We start from the raw sequence: 23,388 nt of genomic DNA, 5'->3' as shown, positions 1-23,388 counted from the left end.
GCTTTACTTCGTTACTGTACTTAAGTACATTTTTCAAGTATCTGTACTTTACTGGAGTAGTTTTATTTTGAGTGACTTTTACTTTTACTTCACTAGTCTTTTCAAAATAAACTTTTAAATCGGATCGTGAATCGCACCAAATGATTCGTTTAGGAATTAGAATGATCCGATTGCAGCTGTTCTGGAGTCGACCACTCACTGATTCAAATGAACCGTTTAGTGCGAGTCCCCAGAAGTAAGAACCGGGAGATCTTGTGAGCGCGCGTGCGTCTGATGTTGCTAAAAGTAAGTTATTAATGTCGAAATTTAGGATTAATTATTGTAACTGAAAATCATATTTAGTTCAAAATTGTCAGTTGTTTGGGAACTAAATCCGTTGTAAAGAGTGATCTGTTTAAGCCCACTGAAGTGCTCGAGTGCAGACGCATCAATTTTAGGTAAAAAAAAACAAAAAAAAAAACACTTTAAATAACACAGATTAAATACAATAACTCATGCACGTTCAAATTCCCCGCTGCCCTAATGTTAAACAGTTTTATTAAAATGTCCTATGTGACGTCTGTTTTTATATTGTTTATCAACAGTAACGTTATACATATGTATATATTGTTTGGATTAACTAGAAGAGTAGACAGACATGAATGTTTATTCATAACCGTACTGAAAATAAGTAAATATTGTTAGCTGATGCTAACTGTCTAGCTAAGATTTTAAATTTTTTATAATGTCCAAATATTTTTATTCAACCACCTATATATATATATATATATATATATATATATATATATATATATATATATATATGTAGATTACACCTGGGTAGAAAAGAAAGGATGTGATGTTCAGAACATGGTAACTACTGTAATCATCAAAGTGGGAAGAGATGCACCCCGTTTGGCCAGGGTTTGAGAAAGAAAAAATCATTATGAAAATATAATTATATTTTCCTTAATGTTCATCCTAACTTCAGGCCTTATTATCATGTCATATATAGAGTTACAGTACAGACCAAAAGTTTGGACACATCTTCTCATTCAAAGAGTTTTCTTTATTTTCATGACTATGAAAATTGTAGATTCACACTGAAGGCATCAAAACTATGAATTAACATGTGGAATTATATATGGAATAATATACATAACAAAAAAGTGTGAAACAACTGAAAATATGTCATATTGTAGGTTCTTCTTTTGCTTTGATTACTGCTTTGCACACTCTTGGCATTCTCTTGATGAGCTTCAAGAGGTAGTCACCTGAAATGGTCTTCTAACAATCTTGAAGGAGTTCCCCAAGAGATGCTTAGCACTTGTTGGCCCTTTTGCCTTCTGTCTGCGGTCCAGCTCACTCCTAAACCATCTGGATTGGGTTCAGGTCCGGTGACTGTGGAGGTCATCTGGCGCAGCACCCAATCACTCTCCTTCTTGCTCAAATAGCCCTTGATGCCTTCAGTGTGACTCTACTTTCATAGTCATGAAAATAAAGAAAACTCTTTGAATGAGAAGGTGTGTCCAAACTTTTGGTCTGTACTGCAACTGTGATGTTCTGTAAAACAACAAACTTTAAAATACTTTTTTCTTACTGGTGAAAATCAGATGGTCATCTCTGTTTTCTCTCAGGTTCATCACAGTGTAAGCTTCAAAGTTAACATTACTCTCATCAGCGTAGTCCATATCAACAACAAAAATATATCTTGACTCCATATAGTGGTTATTTTGGAAAAATTCCAAGGTATTTTGAGCAGTAGGATTATAAAAAGAATATGTGCTAATATAAAATTAAATTAAGTAGCCTATATAAAATTGCAAACATCTATCTTTCAGTACTTTTTTACTTAAGTACATAAAAAATCGAGTACTTTTGTACTTTCACTTGAGTAAGATTGAAAAAGGAGTACTTTTACTCTTACTGGAGTAATATTTTACCATATGTATCTGTACTTTTACTCAAGTACTTGACTTGTGTACTTCGTCCACCACTGGAGGATAATAATAGAAATGTGTTTCCTGCTCTCTGTCTCTCTCTCTCTCTTTTTAAAGAAATACCAGTTTAGTCTGTCACATGATTGATAGAAATATGAGCAGGCTGGTTTTATTTAGACTCTCCATGAAACACAAGTTCAAGAATAAGGCTTGTTGATGTATGAATGTATGAACATACACCACCAAACGTTTGTATTATATTATATCTGCACCTCGGAAACTGTACTTCCCCAAGTTGGTGCGCGGCCATCAATGTATCTCCCGCAGTCTTCATTTAGAGAAGGGCGTGGCCTCAAAAGAACGCCAGCAGCAGGCATTTATACTTTATTTAAAACAGTTTGATTGCTGAAATAAAAAATACAAAGAACAGTTTTGTTTTAGTTTTCTAATAAATTGCATTACATTTGTCTCAGATTTTTCTTATTGTACTTGATGACTTCCTAGGCTGGAAGATTGTGAATTGTGCATTTTTCATGCAGCATTTCACCGTCTTGTTTAATAAAGTCCAGCTATGAGTAATGCAATCACTACGCAAAATGTTGCAAAACAAGTAATACTGGAACTAAAGTACACACTTTAGAAGAAAAAGCGAAGACATTTTCTTGTGGATTCAGTAAAAGTGTGCAGCAATGTCGAGAGTGGGTCCTCATCAAAGATGAATAAATTGTACAATTAACAGTTAGTGGTACAATAGTGCCATTTAAATTGGACACAGGTGCCCAAGTCAAGGCACCGAACTCCCAGATACTCCCCGGGCACTGGATCTATGGCTGTCCACTGCTCTGGGTGTATGTTCATGGTGTGTTCACTTCTCACTGATGTGTACTTGGATGGGTCACTTTTTTTCTCAGTGAACCTAGAGACACTTTTGAGGGGCTGGGATGCCTCCCAGGGGAACATTCCATTCACATTGACCATAAAGTGACACCATTCATTCATGCATATCGAAAGGTTACCTTTGCTTTAAGAGGAAAGCTTAAAAAAGAATAAAAACTTTGCATGGAAAAACTGGGAGTGACAGCAGAGCCCACAGATTGGGTAAGATCATTACATATAGTGGAAAAGAAAAACCATCCCCCACAATCTGTCTGGATCCAAGAAATCTAAATAAGGCCATGAAGAGAGAGCACTTTAAGTTACCCACTCGAGAGGGAATCATGTCACAATTTGGCAGGGGAAAATGGTTCAGCAAGTTGGATTCTACAGGATTCTGGCAGATGAAGCTGGATGAGACACTTATATATCATTGCTCTTTTTGTTGTTTTTGATTGCTTCCACTGTTCTCATTTGTAAGTCGCTTTGGATAAAAGCGTCTGCTAAATGAATATATGTAAATGTAAATGTAAAATTCATTTGTGGCGAAGTCGATGAAAGATTGTCCACCAAGAATAAGGAGAATGCTCATCAGGCTACAAAAATATGATGCAATTTTAATTTACACACCGGACAAGTATGTGTTCGCAGCGGACACACTGTCTCATGCTGTAGACATACAAGAGGAAACAGAAACCTGTGTTACAGAGATCAAAGCTTACGAGGACATGGTTGTATCCTCGCTCCCAATGTCTGCAGACAGGACTCACCAGATCAAACAGGAAACGGAGGAGGATGAAACAATGAAAGAACTGAAGGTGGCTATCCACGAAGGATGGCTGGAAGAAAAAAATAGACTGTCCTGTTAGAATTAGGGATTTCTAGTCCTGCAGATCACAGTTTACGGTTGTAGAGATGTATAATCTTCAAAGGCTGTAAATTTGTCATTTTTTCTCATCTTTCTAAGGAAAGAAATGCAAAAAAAAATCCATGAAGGGCAATTCTGAGAAGAAAAGGGAAGTGATGTCTTGGCCCAGGATTAATCTAGACACTTCACAGTAGACAGCTACATGCAAGCTTTGTTTAACCTTCAGGCCCAGACAGCAGGCAGAGCCTCTTCTTCCACATCTTGTAACAAGTAGGCCTTACTACAAGGTTGAAGCAGATTTATTTGACTGGGATGGGAAGAGTCACATTGGAGTAACTGGCTACTACTCTAATTATCCAGAGGTGGTCACACTGCAGTCTACTGTCATTGACTTTATGAAGTCCACGTTTGCTCGCCATGGTGTCCCCTGTGTAGTGTTTACAGACTTTGGACCTCAGTTTTCTAGTATTGAATTTAAGAAGTTTTCTGAGGGGTTTTCGCCATACATCCATACATCCAGTCCAAATTACACCAGATCAAATGAACTATGATTTTAGTTTTTCTCTCTTTAGGTGAGAGATGTGTTGTTATGCATGGGTGCTTTAAAGTGTGTCCAGAGGCAAAAAGTTTTTAAAAATAAAGATATCGACAAGGCTAAATAATTATTGTGTTCGGGACTGTCTGTAAAGTATAAGCAAAACAGAGTTAATATCATTTCTCAGTTTTTTTTTTTTTTTTTTTTTTTTTTTACCTTTTTCTATTTAGCAGATGCTGTGATTACCCAACTTCCAAGCAATGACTGAGTTGGAGTTAAAACCAACAATTAATAATTTCCTTAAAGTTCACTGTTGATAGATTTTTTGTTAAATACATAAACCATTGAAAGGGTTTTGTCAGGGATCTTGAAGGAGGACCCATTTGCAGTGTGAGTAATGGGGGTTTATTGACAAATCAGACTGATATATTTACATTTAATCATTTAGCAGACGCTTTTATCCAAAGCGACTTACAAATGAGAACAATAGAAGCAGTCAGGTCAACAAGAGAACAACAGTATACAAATGCCATTACAAGTCTCAGTTAGTCTAGTATAGAACGCATAGTCAGGTTTTTTTTTTTTTTTTTTTTTTTTTAATGAAAAGACAAGATACAAGATGATACAAAAGGGTAGTGAGGTGCATAAGTGAAACCACAACAGGAACACATTAAACAGAGACAGCTAGGGAAGGTCACTCAAGCCACTTACACATCAACTGTCAGAATACTGTAGCAGCATAGAGCTGGGCTCAGAAACGTGTTAACCGAAAACTCTTAAGCACCTCAGATGCCAAGCAAGGGAAGCAGTTGGCAGGAGCAGGTCAGGACAAGAACTCTAACAACACAAGACAGAACAAAGCTCAGCGGGAACACAAATTAATCCAAGGCAGGCAAAATTATAAACAAAACAAAAGGTCTAAAAGGTCAAATAAACAGCAAATAACGATTACATTTAACCAACATAAATAACTTAAAATATGAACCAAAAAAAAAATGCAAACAACGAGATTCAGGACTAAGATAACTAAATGAAAAAATAAAATAAAAGCAAGAAGACAAAACATACTAAATCCAAAAACAAGGAGAACGTCTTGGTTTCGTATGTAACCCTCATTCTTTGAAGACCTCACGGAGACGTCATATCAGTGACTGATGAATTGGAATCTCACTTAGAGAGACCAATCTAGTTGCATTTAGTGTAAACTACATGCAACTAAAAGCAAATGCACATTGTCATGCAATTATTGTATCCAGATGCCGCTGATCACAACATGAGCATAAAAAAGCAGCAAGTCCAGTACATAGCAGATTTTTGCTGAGGAGCCAAGCTCATGACCCAGCCAATCAGTGGTGGTACAGCAGCCATGAGAGGATAGGGGAACTTGATGTGGTCTACAGTACAGACACTAAACAGGGGCCTCTCAGTGCCTCTACCGTTTGAGGTGAGAACAGAGGTGGATCCTGGCACCACACAAATGCTATAAAATCTAGTGAATGTTTTGGGGGTTGCTCAGCCCACAGCTCTACAAATATCTGGCAACGAGGTATAATAAGCCAGCACCCAGGAGGATGCAACATTTGTAGTAGAGTGAGCTCGTAATCAGAGCAGGCAGGGCCTACCCTGTGCCTGATAAGCCAGGGTGATGGCATCCACTATCCAGAGGTCCATTCTCTTTTTTGAGATGTCATTCTCCTTCTGCCAGCCTCTGTTACAGACAAAGAGTTGGTCTGAAGTCCTAAAGCTGTATTTCTGGTCTGCGTAGCTTCTCAAGGCTCCCCTGAAGGGAGTAGTGGGAACCTTGGTTACATAGCCCGGCCGTGTGCCTCAGGATTATTTGGGAGTCAGCCAACCCCAATTTTTAGGCATGAATCTTCGACAGAAAATGTGTTCAGGTCCCTTAACCTCTTTATGGAGGCCAGTGCAAACAGGAGCAGAGTTTTCATTGAAATAAACTTTAGCTGAACTGACTACACAGTCTCAAATGGGTCCTGTTGTAGTGTTTTAAGCACTAGAGACAAGTCTAGTGCTCAAACAGACGAGCATTAGTTCTGGGTAGCAGGTCTGAATGGGCCAATACAGTGCCACAAGCAGGACCTGCTCCTCATCCTCCCTGACCTTGCACAGTGTCTCTGCGAGAAGGCTTGCTGGGGAAAATACATACTTGCGCAGACCCCACTACCAGCTGTGAGCCAGTGTGTCCATTTATGTCTAACCATTTAGAAAAAGTTGTGTCTGCTCAATTGGGCTCCTTCCTGCAAAAAAATGATCTTAATGAAGAATTTCAGTCAGGTTTCAGGCCCCACCATACCATAGAAACTGCACTTGTTAAAATTACAAATTACTTGTTTTTTGTGTCAGACCAAGCCTGAATCACATTCCAAGTTTTACTTGATCTTAGTGCTGCGTTTGACACTATATATCATGACATACTCGTAGATTAATTACAAAACTATACAGGTATTCATGGGCAGGCTTTAAAATGGTTTAGATCCTACTTGTCTGATCGCTACTACTTTGTTAATTTACATGGGGAGTCACAAGGAGCTGTCCTAGGTGCTCTGCAATTTTCAATATAAATGATGGCCCTTGGTAATTATATTAGAACATACAGGATTCGTTTCCACAGTTATGCTGATACTAATCAACTATATCTCAACAAGACCAGATTAAAATAAATTGATGACCAATATTTTTTTCCTATAAAATTTTGATAAGACAGAGATAGTACTGTACTTATTGGACCAAAAAAACAGTAAACAGAATGTCTTGGATTCCAATTTGCAACTAGGCGGATGTAATGTTACTTAATCTAAATTAAAAAAATCTGGTTGTTATATTAGACAGAAACTTGTCTTTTGAAAAGCATATTTCCCATGTTTAAAAAGCAGCATTCATCTTAGAAACATTGGCAAGCTACAAAACATGTTACCTGTTCCTGATGAAAAAAAGCTAGTTCATGCATTCATGACCTCTAGACTGGACTATTGTAATGCACTTCTAGGTGGTTGTCCTGCTTCGTCAATAAACAAGCTACAGGTAGTTCAGAATGCCTTACCATAACAGTCCTAACCGGGTCAATAAAATATGATCATATTACCCTAATTTTACAGTCTCTGCACTTGCTAACTATTAAGTTCTGTATAAGTTACAAAATTTTATTACTTACCTAAAATTGTATATGACATATATAAACACTTATTATGTGTATATTTATGATTAAAGGGGTGGTTCACATAATTTACCTTTATTCCACACCACTCTGTGCCTTCTCTGAGAAATGCTCTGAACATTTCCTGCTTTTATGAAGCCCTTCCGTTAGAAATAGGCAATGGGCTCTGATTGGTTAGCTAGCCCACGTGTAGTGATTTGCTAAACTTCCTCTAAAATAAAGAATATTCTATTTTCACTTAGTGTAAATAGAATCCATTGCTACTTGCACTTAGTGTTTTGATAATATTGCATCTTTAAAAATGTTTCATTTAATGTGTTATTTATTTAGTTGTAGAGCTACAATTGTAATCTGTAAATAATACCATTTAATCACAATGCACTTTTTTATTTACTTTTATGTTTGATTGAAGTTCTATTTTGATTTGATTTTTTTTTATTTTATTTTTTTTACTTCCATAATATTTGGGGAGGGGCAAAATAATCCTTCCTTGATTATGTTGACAATGGGCATGTTCTTGTTAGTGACTAATATGTTGTAGTTTTAATATGCATGTCTTCCACTGTGTACTACAGTTTATTTTTCAATAGGATCAACAAAAACTTTGAAATTACCTGAATATTGAGTCTAGTGCCCACTCACTTTTGCCCAGGCCTGACCAAAAATACCATTCTGCCCACACCACTGAGTCTGTCTGTCTGTCCTTCCTTTAATTAGTTTACAGTAATTTAAATGATAAATATTCAGCTTCAACCCCTTAACAGTACAGGACCATACATTAGGTTGCTCCATCACTTTATAAAGCATCTTCACATTCTCTGCAGTATGTTATGTTCCCCACTTTCTGATCTATGGGCTGGAAAGAAGCATAATAAAGAGTGGGGAGAGAGTGAGAGATCTCCTGTCTCCAGGTCCCAGGACAAACACAAATCATCACACCAGTTTTAAATAAAACAACATACAATGTTTATTTTAAACCTATAAGTGGGATACAAACATAAGGCTTCAGGAGGGAGAAAAAGCCAAAATAACAAACAAAAGGAACTCTAGCTGAGGGTTTGTAAATAATACCTTACCTAGCATTAAAAGAAAAATGAAACAAAAGACAGACACTTCCCTTAATCCCTCTCTAGTCAAACACGGGAGAAAACATAGATTCTCAATATAAAGGGCATCCTCCTCCCTGCAAAAGATCTCACAATAAAAATAGAACAAAGTTGGCAAACATAATGTTGATGGTAAATCTGGCCACACGGGCCAACACAGCACAACTGCATACAACTAGGGGTTTACTGTGACAGTCCAACTACTGATTTTTCTCATTGTAAGAAGCTTGTTTATACTTTGATTGTTCACTGTACTGGATTTAATCATTTCCCATTCATGAAAAGTTTTGCCAGACCAGCTTTCAGATAACTCAGAGCGTTTTTATTGGCTTCATCATCTACAGCTTTTCTCCTCATTTCCTCCAACTCTCTCACCCAGTCTTCTTTCCCAGCCTCCCTCACTCTGGGGATGAAGAAGTCCAGATGCTGAAGAGTGAAGGCAGAGTCTGGTTTCAATGCGATCTGAGACAGATTCTTGATGGTCCTGTAAGCTTCGGACAGTAGATTTGACTTTTGGTCTTCAATATCCTTCAGATCTTTGTCAAGACGTTGCATTAAAAATGAATATATTTTGGACTCTTCTTGGGCTTTTTCATATTCCTTTTTTATGGAGTCAAACTCCATCATGACATTTGAAATTCTGAAGATGTATTTCTTGTTTTCTTTGACATGTTTGCTGTGATGACACTTCCCTGTGCACACGGTGCAGTAGCCTTTTTTCATTACTTCACATTTGCTGGGATCAGAAACCCACCAGCAGTCAAACTCATGACAGTTTTCTTCACAGACGGTGCAGGTTGTTGCTTTCCTGCTCTTCCATGACCTGCTCTCGATGGGCACCTTCTCTTTTACAGTCTTTTTGACTTGAATCGTGAAGTTTTTACACTCCTCAATCTTTTCCTTGTTTTGCACCATTGCCTCCTGGATCTGACGTTTTTCATCTATTTTCAGCTCCTTCTCTTGAATTCGCAGCTGCAAGTTGCAGATGGATGCTTCAAACTGAATTCGTTCCATCAGTACATCTGAAGTTAACTTTAAACTTTTTCTGTTCATTTCATTCAGAGTCTGAAAGAATTGCTTCATGCCTTCCACACTGTCTTCCCAGGCGTCTCTTTGAGCACGAATATGACGATCTTTAGTGTGACGACCTTCAGTCTGTCTGTTGTTAAATAAGAAATGAACAGGTTGGCCACTTTTGTCTCGTCTGCAGGGGATTCTAGCTTTATTGATGCCAGAAAGGACATTATGGGGTGGCAGACCATCAGAGTGTGTGATTAAAAACACAATGTTGTTCACAATGTCTTTACCAAACAAAGACAGAATTGAACTGATAATGTAATGCTGTCTGTCTGAGAGACGATTCTTAGACGCTTGAATCACAAAACACACAGCATCGACCTCACAAACTCCATCATTTCTTTGGAAAAGTGCAGATAAATTCTCAGCAACTTCCAGATCTTTGTCCAGTCCTCTAGTGTCTCCGTAGCCTGGAGTATCAATGATGGTGAGAGATATGGGACTTTTAATAGAAAAGACTTCATACATGGTGATTTCAGAAGTTTGTGATTCTGCTTGATCTCCGGCTGCTTCTTCTGTAATTTCATACCACTTTTCTTCCTTAAACATCACTTCCAGTAAGTAGTTGACCATGGTGTTGATGAGAGTCGTCTTACCAGCGCCAGTCTCTCCCACCAGAAGAACAATTTTGTTTGGTTTACTGTCATCTTTGTTTCCATAAGTCCATTTTCTGACTTTTCCATTCTCATCAAGATTTGTCCTTTCTGTATGTAGAAGAGATCGTTTTGGAGGACCTTCATGAATCAGAGTTGCTCTTCGTGGTGGAAGCTTCGGCTTTCTGTAAAATGCATATGGAGACAAATATTTCTCAAAATGTTTGTGTAGCAATAATTTAAGACTAAATTATTATTAGAAAACAGACATTTTGAGTGAGGTTATGGGTAGTGTAAACAATTAATTCATACTTTTTACCCTCTAAACAATATCTTAAACAGACGAGGCCCCTCACATTATGCTGCCATTACAAGATGAGATTTCCACCAAGTTGTGTTTGCAAAATGGCTCATTTACCTCGTTCCCCCCCCCTCAAAGCATATACTTTCATTCATGTAATTCCATTGAAAAAGTGAAACTTGTATATTATATTCATTCATTACACACAGACTGATATATTTCAAATGTTTATATATTTTATATATATTTTCATATATTTTGATTATAACTTACAACTAAGGAAAATCCAAAATTCAGTATCTGAGAAAATTAGAATATTGTGAAAAGGTTCAATATTGAAGACACATGGTGCCACACTCTAATCAGTTAATTAACTCTAAACACCTGCAAAGGCTTTTAAATGGTCTCTCAGGTGACTTTAACACTGGCAGTTTAGTGCAGAACGGGGCATTGTTCGCATGAAAAATCACTTATGTGAACGCTGTCATCGGACCCTGGTGCACACTGGGGTACATTACATAACATTACATTTAATCATTTAGCAGACGCTTTTATCCAAAGTGACTTACAAATGAGAACAATAGAAGCAGTCAGGTCAACAAGAGAACAACAACAGTATGCAAGTGCCATGACAAGTCTCAGTTAGTCTAGTATAGAACGCATAGCCAGGTTTTTTAGCCATGAGTAACATGAGCTGTTTTTGGCTCATTGAAGACAACCCTCGCTGCTGCATTCTGGATCTATTGTAAAGGCTTGACAGTACATGCAGGAAGGCCTGCCAGGAGAGCATTTCAATAGTCAAGTCTGGAGAGAACAAGAGCTTGGACAATAAGTTGGGTGGCTTGCTCTGACAGGAAGGGTCTAATCTTCCTAATGTTGTATAAGGCAAACCTGCAGGAGCGGGTCGTTGCAGCAATGTGGTCTGTGAAGCTTAACTGATGATCCATCACGATTCCTAGGTTTCTGGCTGTCTTTGAAGGGATAATGGTTAATGAACCCAGCTGTATAGAGAAGTTGTGATGAAGCAATGGGTTAGCTGGAATCACCAGGAGTTCTGTCTTCATTAAGGTTAAGCTGAAGGTGATGGTCATTCATCCAGCTAGAAATGTCACTCAGACAGGCTGAAATGAGAGCAGCTACCATCGGGTCATCTGGTTGGAATGAGAAGTAGAGTTGGGTGTCATCAGCGTAGCAGTGATAAGAAAAGCCATGCTTCTGAATGACAGATCCTAATGATGTCATGTAGATGGAAAAGAGAAGTGGTCCAAGTACTGAGCCTTGAGGAACTCCAGTAGCAAGGTGTTGTGACTTAGAAACATCACCCCTCCAAGACACACTGAAGGATCTGTCAGAGAGGTAGGACTTAACCCACAGGAGAGCAGTTCCAGGGATGCCTATCTTTCTGTGGGTGGACAGGAGAATCTGGTGATTAACAGTGTCAAAAGCAGCAGACAGGTCCAGTAAGATGAGTACTGAGGATTTTGAAGCTGCTCTTGCTAGTCACAGGGCTTCAGTAACCGAGAGCAGAGCAGTCTCAGTTGAGTGGCCACTTTTGAAGCCAGATTGGTTGCTGTCCAGGAGGTTGTTCTGTACAAGGAACATAGAAAGCTGGTTGAACACTCAAGTGTCTTTGCAATGAATGGAAGAAGGGATACTGGTCTGTAGTGTTCAAGAAGTGCTGGATTTAGAGATGGTTTCTTGAGCAGTGGGCTTACCCGAGCCTGCTTAAATGCTGAGGGAAATGTTCCAGAATGAAGAGAGGAGTTGATAATGTGAGTAAGCGAAGGTATGACTGAAGAAGAGATCGCTTGAAGGAGGTGAGTGGGGATCAGATCAAGTGGACAAGTAGTAAGGATGATTGGACAGGAGAAGTTTGGAGACGTCCATCTCTGAGAGTGGAGATAAGGAGGAGAAAGAGTGTGCGTCGGTCATTGTGAAGTTGTCCTCAGTCTGCGGTGGGGAGAATTGGTCACTGATGGATCTTGTCTTATTTGTGAAGAAAACAGCAAAGTCATCCGCTGTAAGAGTCGATGGAGGAGGTGGAGGCGGCGGATTAAGAAGAGAAGAGAAAGTCTTGAAGAGTGTCCGAGCGTCACAACAGCTTTTAATTTTGTTGTGGTAGTAGGATGTTTTAGCTGTGAAGACATTTGCAGAGAAGGAAGAGAGGAGAGACTGATACAAACTGAGGTCGGTAGAGTTTCTTGATTTCTGCCATTTCCTTTCTGTAGCCTTGAGTTTAGAGCGATGTTAACGGAGAACCTCGGACAGCCAGGGGGCAGATGGGGTGGCGCGTGCTGGTCTAGACAACAGTGGGTAAAAATTGTTCAAGCAAGATGTTAAAGTGGAGCAAAGAGTGTCCGTAGTGCTGCTCATGTCCAGAGCTGAAAACTGAGAGAGTGCAGGAAGCGAGGATGAAACCAGAGAAGATAGGTGAGATGGAGAGAGTGAGCGTAGGTTCCGTCGAAAGGTGACCTGTGTTGGAGTGTGAGGCGCTTGAATCAAAGATTTTTTTGTGCATTCATAGGATTATTTAAATGCTTCCTTTAATTCTTTAAAAACTTAGTAAGGAGGCAAATTGCAAAGAAACCTTTATGGTTAGAGAACCATAGGTTACAAGAGAAAAATAAATAAATAAATAAAATTTGTTGTCCTTTCTTGGATGCTGGTTTATTGATGTTATGGCATGACATGCATATGTAGAAATAATGTAAGCCAATATTTTAAAAAGCTTTAAAAGTAGTTATGTATATAGGCTTACATTTTGTCACACCATGGGCATAGCTATAATATCAGAAGTGACAGAAATGTAAAATACAATAATTTTATGTATATATGTATTATTATTATTATTATCTTTTTTTTAGGGTGTGTGTCAGTGAGACAAACAGAGCGTGAGCACAATCCTGTAACAGTCACAGGTGGTAAATAGTGGAGCACATGAGAAGGAGAAATGCCAGGCAAAACATTGTTCAAGGTCTCCATTAATTCCTGCCTGTACTAATTTAATGTGAATATTTTAAAACAATTTTTCAAGATTGATGTATTGTATCGTCAGGATTTGTAAACGATGCATCGAGAAAATTTGTGAATCGTTACATCCCTGATACAATCTAAAAAATATCTCAACCCTCATGGGTGGCGCTGTTCTCAGATCATGGTGTTTATGAAGTGTATCAAGTTTTGTGTCGATTGATAACAGTTTTTCCGAGATAAAGCCTCTGAACCAATTTCAGGTTGTCCACTGATAACTTCAGAGCCTCAAAACTTTTTTTTGCCAGTAGGCGCAAAAATTCTGTTCAGTCATTTCTATGCGTCTTTGTCCGAAGATTATGTGAGCAAATTTTGGGAAGAATTAGGCCAAATTTGAAGGAGGAGTAGCGAAAAAAACTTAAAACTGTACTTTTCAAAATGGCTTTTCATTTAATGGGCCTAGACTTAATGTAAGGTATTGAATGTAATCTCCATAAAGAGAGTGATCAGGTGTACTATGTTTTTATTTTTTTTTATTTTTTTATTTTTTTGTAGAATTAGGGGTTCAAGAGTTATAACAATTTAAATGTTTAATTTTTGAACTGCTGGTGGCGCTATAGAGTTTGCTCTAGAGACCCCAAAGTAATTTAACATAATTTTGCTATGTTCCCTTCATAGGGCTGTCATAGACTCCCATTGATGAAGAAGAAGAAGAAATCCTACAGATAGCCCTTTCATGCTTGGCCCTAATAATTACTCCGATAAACCATATATTGTCATAATTGTTTGTTTATTAGTCACACTGAATCAATAAAAACAGTTAAATCTTCTGTTTATCCAGCTACTGCAATTGGCATTTCCTGGGTTCCAAATTGGAGAAAATACATTACAGAGAATTACCAAATATCATTAAAATATGCAAACAGTCACTGTCAAAACGTCAATCAAGTAATATACCTTTGAAAAAAACATGCATCACTCTCAATGTCATCAGTCAGAATTTAAATGCAAAAAATGCCCAATATACTGTAAGTGATAGGAAAGAGCAAGGTAATTAAGTATTTCACACACACACACATACACACACACACACACATGTCTGGTCAGCTATCCTTGTGGGGACTCTCCATAGGTGTAATGGTTTTTATACTGTACAGCCCACATTTTCTATCGCCCTACACCAACCCTACACCTAAACCTAACCCTCACAGGAAACTTTCTGCATTTTTAGGTTTTCAAGAAACTTCATTCTGTGTAATTTATTAGCTTGTTTACCCTCAATTTAGGTCCCAACCGTGACACGAGTCCCCATGAGTCTGTGTGTATTCAGGTTTAAGTCCCCACCCGAATAGAAAAACAAGTACACACACACTCAAAACGTCTCCGGTTTGAACCAAATGTGCTGTTTTTAACACACACAAACACATTAAATTATTACTCGCAGTCTCAGAATTTTTAAGAATGACACAATAATTAGCTGCATGAGAAAATAAGTAAATTAATATCAACGCATTTTTCTATTTTGTGACCAAAGACCATTGAGTCCATCAGATGGCGCCATAAAACAATACAGTAAATGGAATGACGCTCATTCAGTTTCTTTCTGACTAGTTTTGGCTTTGTAAAGAGATATCAACAGATCAGTATTGTTAATCAATTAACAATTGATTACCTATAAAATGTAAAACAGGCAAGGATGTGAATGTCAACTCACGTCTTACTCATGATGATCGCTGGACTTAATGCGTTCCTCTCAGAAGAGCTTTTCCTTCACCTCCAACGTCTGCTAACAGCTGCTAACTGCAAGATTTTTTTTTTTTTAATGCTTAGTATATAAACTATTACATTTAATTATTAACAAACAAAAAAATCAATTTCTTGTCAGAACGGTTTGAGACATTTAGCCTCTGCATCGAGTGTCTGGATGAAGTGTCACCTTCGAGAGAAATACTGGTTAATTTAACAAGTCTGACTGGCTGAAGTCCCTCCCAATTATGTGTGCATTCTAGTATCTGAATAGATTATGAATAAAATGTTTGGGACAACACATGGTTGGGTGCTGGTAGAAATTATTACTGCTGTTAATGGATTGCGGTAACTAATATGAGTTCAAGCACTGACCATATATTTTGTATCATGCATTCAGATATTTTTGCATTTTTTTTTTAGGTAATTTTTGTATAAGGTATGATAAAATAGCTGGTACTTAAAATAAAATGTTATCAGATGTATTTATATATGTTAATATTATCATACAACTCCATCTTCAACAGAATTGTTACTGATGTAATCTCCAGAAAGACTGTTAGTATATCACGCTATTTTAGGCGTCTGTAAATAGTAAACACAAGTGATCATTTTCTGCTTTTATCACAAACCTTGTTTATAAGAAGCACTGCAATAGTGACATTATATCTGAATTTAGCATTTTATGATTGTTTTGTGTGTTTTTGTAATGAATTTCAAGTGAAAGATTAGGGTAGTTTGAACAATATGATGGTGAATAATTGTTGTGTCGTCTTCATGCTGGGGGAACATACAACTTCTTTTTTGTGTAAAAAGGAATGCATGTCACCGGATATACAAAACTCAGATCAAGGGTGAATGATTCATTTTATAAAGTTTGTCAAGAACTTCAGATTAAATAAACTTGTTGAGTAGCTTGCTGCAGTTTAATATAGGCTAATAATGTTATTAAATCTGGGACTTTCTGACTCTTGGTTAATGGAACAAATAGTAAAAAGAAATATGCTACAACTTTGATTGTTTTCTCTTTAGTTGAAAGCTGAAAATGCAACTGGACAAGTGACATATCTTACATAACTTACAGTAAAAACTCTCTGTGCTTATGAGGAAACAAACTTCATATCTTTGATAACTGTTCTTTGTATCTTAAAGGTGCACAAGCCTATTTTTTTCTACATTGAAAAAAAAACTAACAAACAAAAAAAATAATGTACAATGAAAGAAATACAAAGTATTCTGTTTAATAATTATGATTATGATCACATGAGATTCAGTAGTGTTCAGAAAGCAGCTTTATTCTTAAAAACTACAAATCTTCAAATAATGTAAAACACATTTTTGCAAATATTTATTTTAATTTTTAGTTAATAATTCAGTCTGGTGTTGTTGTTTGCACATATGTGTTAGTATTTAACATTTAACAGTACAAAACATACATTCTTGTAAGTTTAGACGCTTGAATGTAGTTGTACTTTCTGACAACATCTACAATGTAAACTTTATTACATATTTAAAGCTACAGAAATGTCAAATATCTACAAGTCTGTTATTTCATTAAGATATTTGCAAAGTTGTTGTATTTTCCAGTTCAAGTAATTTATCAAAACTATTTCTTACAAATCTGAACAGTATAAAGAAAAACATAAGAAGTGTAATCACAAATGTTCATTGTCTACCAAGGAAAAGTTTTGCTAGACCAGCTTTCAGATAACTCAGAGCGTCTTTATTGGCTTCATCATCTACAGCTTTTCTCCTCATTTCTTCAAGCTCCCTGACCCAGTCTTCTTTCCCAGCCTCCCTCACTCTGGGGATGAAGAAGTCCAGATGCTGAAGAGTGAAGGCAGAGTCTGGTTTCAATGCGATCTGAGACAGGTGCTTGATGGTCCTGTAAGCATTGAACAGAAGAATTGACTTTTGGGTTTCAATATCCTGGAGATCTTTGTCAACATTGTTCATTACAATCAAAAACCTCTTGGTTTGCTCTTGGGCTTTTTCATATTTCCTTTTTATAGAGTCATATTGTACCATCGTGCTTGAGGTTCTGATGACGTATTTCTTGTTTTCTTTGACGTGTTTGCTGTGATGACACTTCCTTGTGCACACAGTACAGTAGCCGTCTTTCATTACTTCACATTTGCTGGGATTTGAACCCCACCAGCAGTCAAACTCATGACAGTTTTCTTCACAGACGGTGCAGGTTGTCGCTTTCCTGTTCTTCCATGACCTGCTCTCGATGGGCACCTTCTCTTTGACAGTCTTATCGATTTTAATGCTAAAGTTGTTGCACCCTTCGATATTTTCCTTGTTTTGTCTCAATGCCTTTTGAATCTGAAGTTTTTCCGCCTTTTTTGATTCTTTCTCTTGAACTCGCAGCTGTAAGTTGCAGATGGATGCTTCAAATCGAATTCGCTCAATCAGAACATTTGAAGTCAACTCTAAGCTTCTTCGGTTCTTTTCATCGAGAGACTGAAGGAATTCCTTCATGCCATCCACACTGTCTTCCCAGGCGTCTCTTTGAGCACGAACGTGACGCTCTTTAGTGTGACGGCCTTCAGCCTGCCGGTTGTTGAATAAGAAATGAACAGGTTGGCCACTTTTGTCTCGTCTGCAGGGGATCTTAGCTTTATTAATGGCACCAATGACGTTTTTGGGTGGTAGACCATCAGAGTGTGTGATTAGGAACACAATGTTGTTCACAATGTCTTTACCAAACAAAGATAGAACTGAACTGAAAATGTAATGCTGTCTGTCTGACAGACGATTCTTAGATGCTTGAATCACAAAACACACAGCATCGACTTCACGAACTCCTTCATTGCTCTGAAACAGAGTGGCTAAATTCTCAGCAACTTCCAGATCTTTGTCCAGTCCTCTAGTGTCTCCGTAGCCTGGAGTATCAATGATGGTGAGCGATATGGGACTCTCTTCAGGAAAGACCTCATACATGGTGATTTCAGAGGTTTGTGATTCTGATTGATCTCCAGATGCTTCTTCTGTCATTTCATACCACTTTTCTTCCTCAAACTTCACTCCCAGTAAGTAGTTGACCATGGTGTTGATGAGAGTCGTCTTGCCGACTCCGGTCTCTCCCACCAGAAGAACAATTTTGTTTGGTTTACTGTCATCTTTTTTCCCAAAAGTCCATTTTCGGACTTTTCCGTCATCATCCAAAACTTTTTTATCCGTGTTTAGGCTAAATCGTTTTGGAGGACCCTGATCAATCAGAGTTGATCTGGATGGTTGAAGACTTGGCTGTCTGTAAGAAATAGAGGGAAATTTGTCTCAGAATAAATGTAAAGCAGGAATGTATGACAAGAAATGCTATTCAATAAACAGACATCACATAAGCATTTATTTATTTCCTGTCAGCTGTCTTTGGCAACATAATAAATATAAAGAAATGTTTTGCAGTGTAATGTCTGCTCACCAACAAATAGATAGTCAGGCTTTTCCAACCACTACTTCCTCGTTCCTAAGAAAGACTGTGGGCTCAGGCCCATCCTTGATCTCAGAGATCTGAACTGTGCCCTAATGAGACGCCTGTTCACTGTTAGAGAGATCCTTGTGCAAATATGCCCAGGGGAATTGATTTTATCAGTGGATCTGAAAGATGCTTACTTTCACATCCAGATAGTCCCAGACTGTTCTTGAGATTTGGCTTACCAGTGGCTTATCAGCTGTAGCCCCTTGGAAAGCCTGTATCAGGCGTTTCATTGGGACAGATCTCAGAAAGTAGTCATGGAAAATAGTTACAACAGATGCTCCAACTCAGGTTGAGGAGTGCTGTACGACACCAGAATGGCATTCAGCTCCTAGTCCACCCTGGTCTAGCATTATGGCGATTTTTCTGGCCCTAAAAACCTTCCTCCAGCATTGAAGGGGCACAACACCCTTGTCCATTCGAACAACAAGACAGTGGCAGCCTTTTCACATCATCAAGGCAGCTTAGATCACACTTGCTCTACAGGATGGTGAGACACCTCCTTCTATGGACACATTGCAATCTGTGTTCACTCTGCATTTCACGTGCTGAGCAGACTGAACCCTGGAGTGGCCATGCTGTCCAGGGGCAATGTATCTCTGGGAGAATGGAGATTACACCCCAATGATTAAGATGATTTGGGCAAACTTCGAGAGGCCTGAGTTGGACATTTTTGGCTCAGAAGACAACACTCATAAGATCACTCATATTTTTCAAATGAGTAGGATGCTCTGGATTGGCCTAGTGTCCACCTTCCCTCCAGTTGACCTGCTCCCTCAGGTCATAAGTTGAGTCAGGAAAAACAGGTGGCCTAAGCTGATTTAGCTACTGTTGGAAGCCCCTTGGCCTATTCCACAGAGCAAGGACCTTCTCTCTCAAACTAGAGGCATGATCTGGCATCTCTGTCTATGACCACTGTTGCTTAAGTCTGCCCTCCTTCTGACTCTAGAGTGAGTGTGCAATCTATGAGCACTTTCAGTCTGCCTTCCTGAGTTTGAGTCCTAAAGACTGTAAAGTCGTCCTCAAACCAAAAGATTGCTACATGCCCAAGGTGCTCTCCATTCAGAGCTTAACTCATCCTCTTTCTAGCCAATCATAACTCGGAAGATGAGCAGGGTCCCAAATCACTCTGTCCCGTTTGGTCTCTCCAGTGTATGTTGATTACTCTGGCTCATTTCGGCACCCAGAGCAGCTCTTTCTATGCTTCGGAGGCCACTCTCAAGGGCTGCCAGTCACAAAACAGAAATGCTGAATAGTGGTTGCTAAACAGTGGGGAAACTAATTATTTGATCCCCTGCTGATTTTGTAGGTTTGCCAATTTACAAATAAATTAAGGGTCTGTCTGTTTTATAGCAGGCATATTTTAACAGATAGAGACAGAATATCAACCAAAGAACACATTATATACAGGTTAGAAATTGATTTGTATTCTAGTGAGTCAAATAATTATTTGATCCTTCTACCAAGCAGCAAGAACTCTGGCCCCGACAGATTGGTTATGCCCATGTGGAACACAGATTAGTCCTGCCATCCGCTCCATGCAAGATCTCCCCTCATGAGGTAAGGATGATCATGATAAAGGTAAGGGATCAGCCCTGAACTACACATGAGGAGCTTGTTAATGATCTTAAGGCAGTTGGGACCACAGTCACCAAACAAAACATTGGTAACATACTACACCAGAATGGACTGAAATCCTGCAGTGCCCACAAGGTCCCCCCTGCTCAAGAAGGCACATCTACAGGCAAAGTTTTCTAATGGACATCTAAGTCTTTCAGAGAAGGCTTGGGACAATGTGCTGTGGTCATATGAGAACAAAATGTAATTCTTTGGGATTAACTCGACTCTCGCCTTCCCTACAGTGAAGCATGGAGTTGGAAACATAATGCTTTGGGACTGTTTTTTTTCTGCTAAGGGTATAGGACGACTTCACCGCATTGAGGGGCAAATGTAGGAGGCTATGTACTGTAAAATTTTGGATGAGAACCTTTTCCCTAAGCCAGAAAACTGAAGATGGATCATGGATAGGTCTTTCGGGATGACAATGAACCAAAACAGACCGCAATGGAGTGGCTGAAGAAGAAGCACATTAAGATCATGGAGTTGCCTTGCCAGTTTCCAGACCTCAATCCAATTGAAAATTTGTGGAGGGAGCTGAAACCTTGAGTTGCCAAATGACAGCCAAGAAACCTTAAGGATTTAAAGAGGAGTGGACCAAAATCCCCCCTGAGATGTGTACACACCTGGTGACCAACTACAAAAAAAAAGAGTCTTACGAGAGAGACAGATTTTGAAAGGGAATGCTGATATTATAAAATTTTAACCCTGTGACTCATTTTAATATACTTTAATGCATTTATTTTTATTTTGGGACAGTGGGAAATAAATAATTTATACAGTTTAGATTATTTAATTTGACTAACAACAGTGGTAACCTTAGAATTCGCTTTTTATTTAATGAGTGATAATCAGTGGCACGAGAGTAGTATTACACCGCTTATTTGTCAAAGCATGTGTTTCTATTTATCGCAGTGAATAAAATAATATTCCTTCAGTTGATCTTTGTCAAGTTTGCCTTTAACAGAGCACCTGACAGTTTCTGTATCTGACACACAGCATTTTAGATCACGTTATGTTTTATTTACCCTCCTTTTGAAAGCACATCAATTTCATCTTACCTGGAACTCATGATGATCGCTGGACTAAATGTTTTCACCTCACAGGGATTCACTCTGCAGGCTGCGTACAGCAAAACAATTCATTACTTTCTTCAGTAACACTATGTTTTGAAAATGGAAAATTACTTTATTATGTATTACAATATTGAAATGTTAAAGCTTTCATTTGAGTTATATTATTCCATCAAAAAAAATGAGAGACACACAATTGTACTATTAAACACAAATATAAACAAATAGTTTCTTACACGCCAGCCTCTGCATCAGACGTCTTGATCAAATGTCAGCATTAGTGGAAATACTGGTTCACTTAACAAGCCAAACTATCTGAAGTCCCTCCCAAACAAACTGTGGATGCATCATTTTGTTTTGTTTTTTTAATGTTTGGCAACTGAACTTTCCATTGCATTAAAGCAAGAACTTTAATAAATGTATAATTTGAAATCTATATAGTGGCTGTAGTTCACATTTGTTATCAGATTTTTTGTTTTTAAATAGTGGACTCTTGACAGACATGCTCACTCTGAACTGTCATTGAAGAGCTATGCTTTTTTAAGTGTTTTTTTATTTTTACAAGTTTTTTTTTTAATTTATTGTTATTTATTTTTTTACAAGCTTTTTACGAGTATCCAGGTTTGGAGCAACATAAGGGTCAATAATAGTTAGTTGTCTTTATGATAGCAGTTATATACTCATCTGTGAACGTCATGATGATACCAGATATTTTTAGTTGAATAGGACTTCCTCGGAGTGTATGTCACCATATGTACAAAAAAATGAAATAAAAAAATCAGGTCAAGAACCTGTAACTTTCTGACTCTGAAATAACTAGTTGTGTAATAACCTTCTAGATGGAAGCTGAAAAATGCAACTGGACGGGTGACATTAAATCTCTGTGAGTTACAGTAAACACTTTGAGTGTCCTTTGAGTGTATGTCACCAAATGTAAAAAAATTTAATAAAATACAGAAAGAAATATCAGGTCAAGAATGAATGATAATTTTGGAAAGCTGTCAAGACCTTCAGGTGAAACGAGATGTGTGCTGCATGCAGTAGGTTTATTCTAAATAAAGACATCTTGTGGGGGTACCTGTGACTTTCTGACTCTGAAATAACTAGTTGTGTAACAACTTTCTAGATTGAAGATGAAAAAATTCAACTGGACGAGTGACATCAAACTGAGTTACAGTAAACACTGTGCAGCTTACAAGAAAACATTCTGACTCTCAATTCTTTTTCTTCTGGGTTTTTTTGAGCTGTCTGTCCATGTTACGTGTACGTTCCACTTTGACAAAGATCTCCTCCTGAAAGACCCTGAGGCTTCAGCACAAAGAATGCCATTATTTATTTATTTGAGCAGATATTCTTTTAAAATATGTGACCTGTCTGTTTTTGCTAGTGCCTGGAGGAACATGGATACTGGGTCCAGGAAGTAAACCTAGATATTTTTAGAGTAAACTAGTTACACAAGATTCTTTCAGAAAACCCCAATGTGTCATCAGTGAAGACATGCACTGGTTGTTAGAGTAGCCCAACTCAAATATTCAAGAGGAAATAAGTCTGTGTATATGATGTTTATGAATGTTTGCCTGCAGCGAAGTACGTACAACCATCTGAACTATGCTGGAAAAATGTTGCTCTTTTTTTTTCTTTCTTTTTTTTTTTTGTTTGTTATAAAACAGACTACTGAAATAAAGTCCATTTTACAAGAAAATGCTATTTCAGTCGTTCTAATTAATTTCATGTTTACTTCAATGTATTGCTTGTCATTTCTTTGTAATTTGCAATTTACTTGCAAACTTTGAGTAAAAAAATATTCTACACCAAATATATAATTATTTTTATGCTAAATGTAACAGGAAATCTGATAATTACAAAATAAATACTTTCAAGTAATTTCTTGCTTCATAGCTCCATCTGCTGAACGTGAGATTGAAATGTTTCCCAAGCTATTAAATAGACTGTGGAGTTTATCTCATACAGTGTTCATTTAAAAACTCATTTAAAACTATAGATTTAAATGATTGCCTAAACATTTAGAAATCACAAATGTTTGTAGCTTTCGAATC

General features: G+C 37.8%; 2 protein-coding genes across 2 annotated transcripts; both read right to left on the bottom strand.

Moving 5' to 3' along the window:
* Nucleotides 1-8,452: 8,452 nt before the first annotated feature.
* Nucleotides 8,453-15,253, bottom strand: LOC113081270 (uncharacterized). The gene is made up of 2 exons (XM_026253343.1): nucleotides 15,129-15,253; nucleotides 8,453-10,328 (listed from the first exon to the last, which is right to left on the bottom strand). Exons 1-2 carry the CDS (start codon nucleotides 15,137-15,139, stop codon nucleotides 8,738-8,740), a joined length of 1,602 nt encoding a protein of 533 aa, XP_026109128.1. The 5' UTR covers nucleotides 15,140-15,253; the 3' UTR covers nucleotides 8,453-8,737.
* Nucleotides 15,254-16,543: 1,290 nt separating this feature from the next.
* On the bottom strand, nucleotides 16,544-21,606 carry LOC113081266 (uncharacterized). The gene is made up of 3 exons (XM_026253339.1): nucleotides 21,568-21,606; nucleotides 21,320-21,380; nucleotides 16,544-18,416 (listed from the first exon to the last, which is right to left on the bottom strand). Exons 1-3 carry the CDS (start codon nucleotides 21,581-21,583, stop codon nucleotides 16,826-16,828), a joined length of 1,668 nt encoding a protein of 555 aa, XP_026109124.1. The 5' UTR covers nucleotides 21,584-21,606; the 3' UTR covers nucleotides 16,544-16,825.
* Between the last annotated feature and the right edge of the window lie 1,782 nt (nucleotides 21,607-23,388).

This window comes from Carassius auratus, unplaced genomic scaffold (genome assembly GCF_003368295.1).
Source record: "Carassius auratus strain Wakin unplaced genomic scaffold, ASM336829v1 scaf_tig00033549, whole genome shotgun sequence".
Taxonomy (NCBI): Eukaryota; Metazoa; Chordata; class Actinopteri; order Cypriniformes; family Cyprinidae; genus Carassius; species Carassius auratus.
Note: the sequence above shows the minus strand (reverse complement) of the source record. Positions and strands in the feature narration are given on the sequence as shown.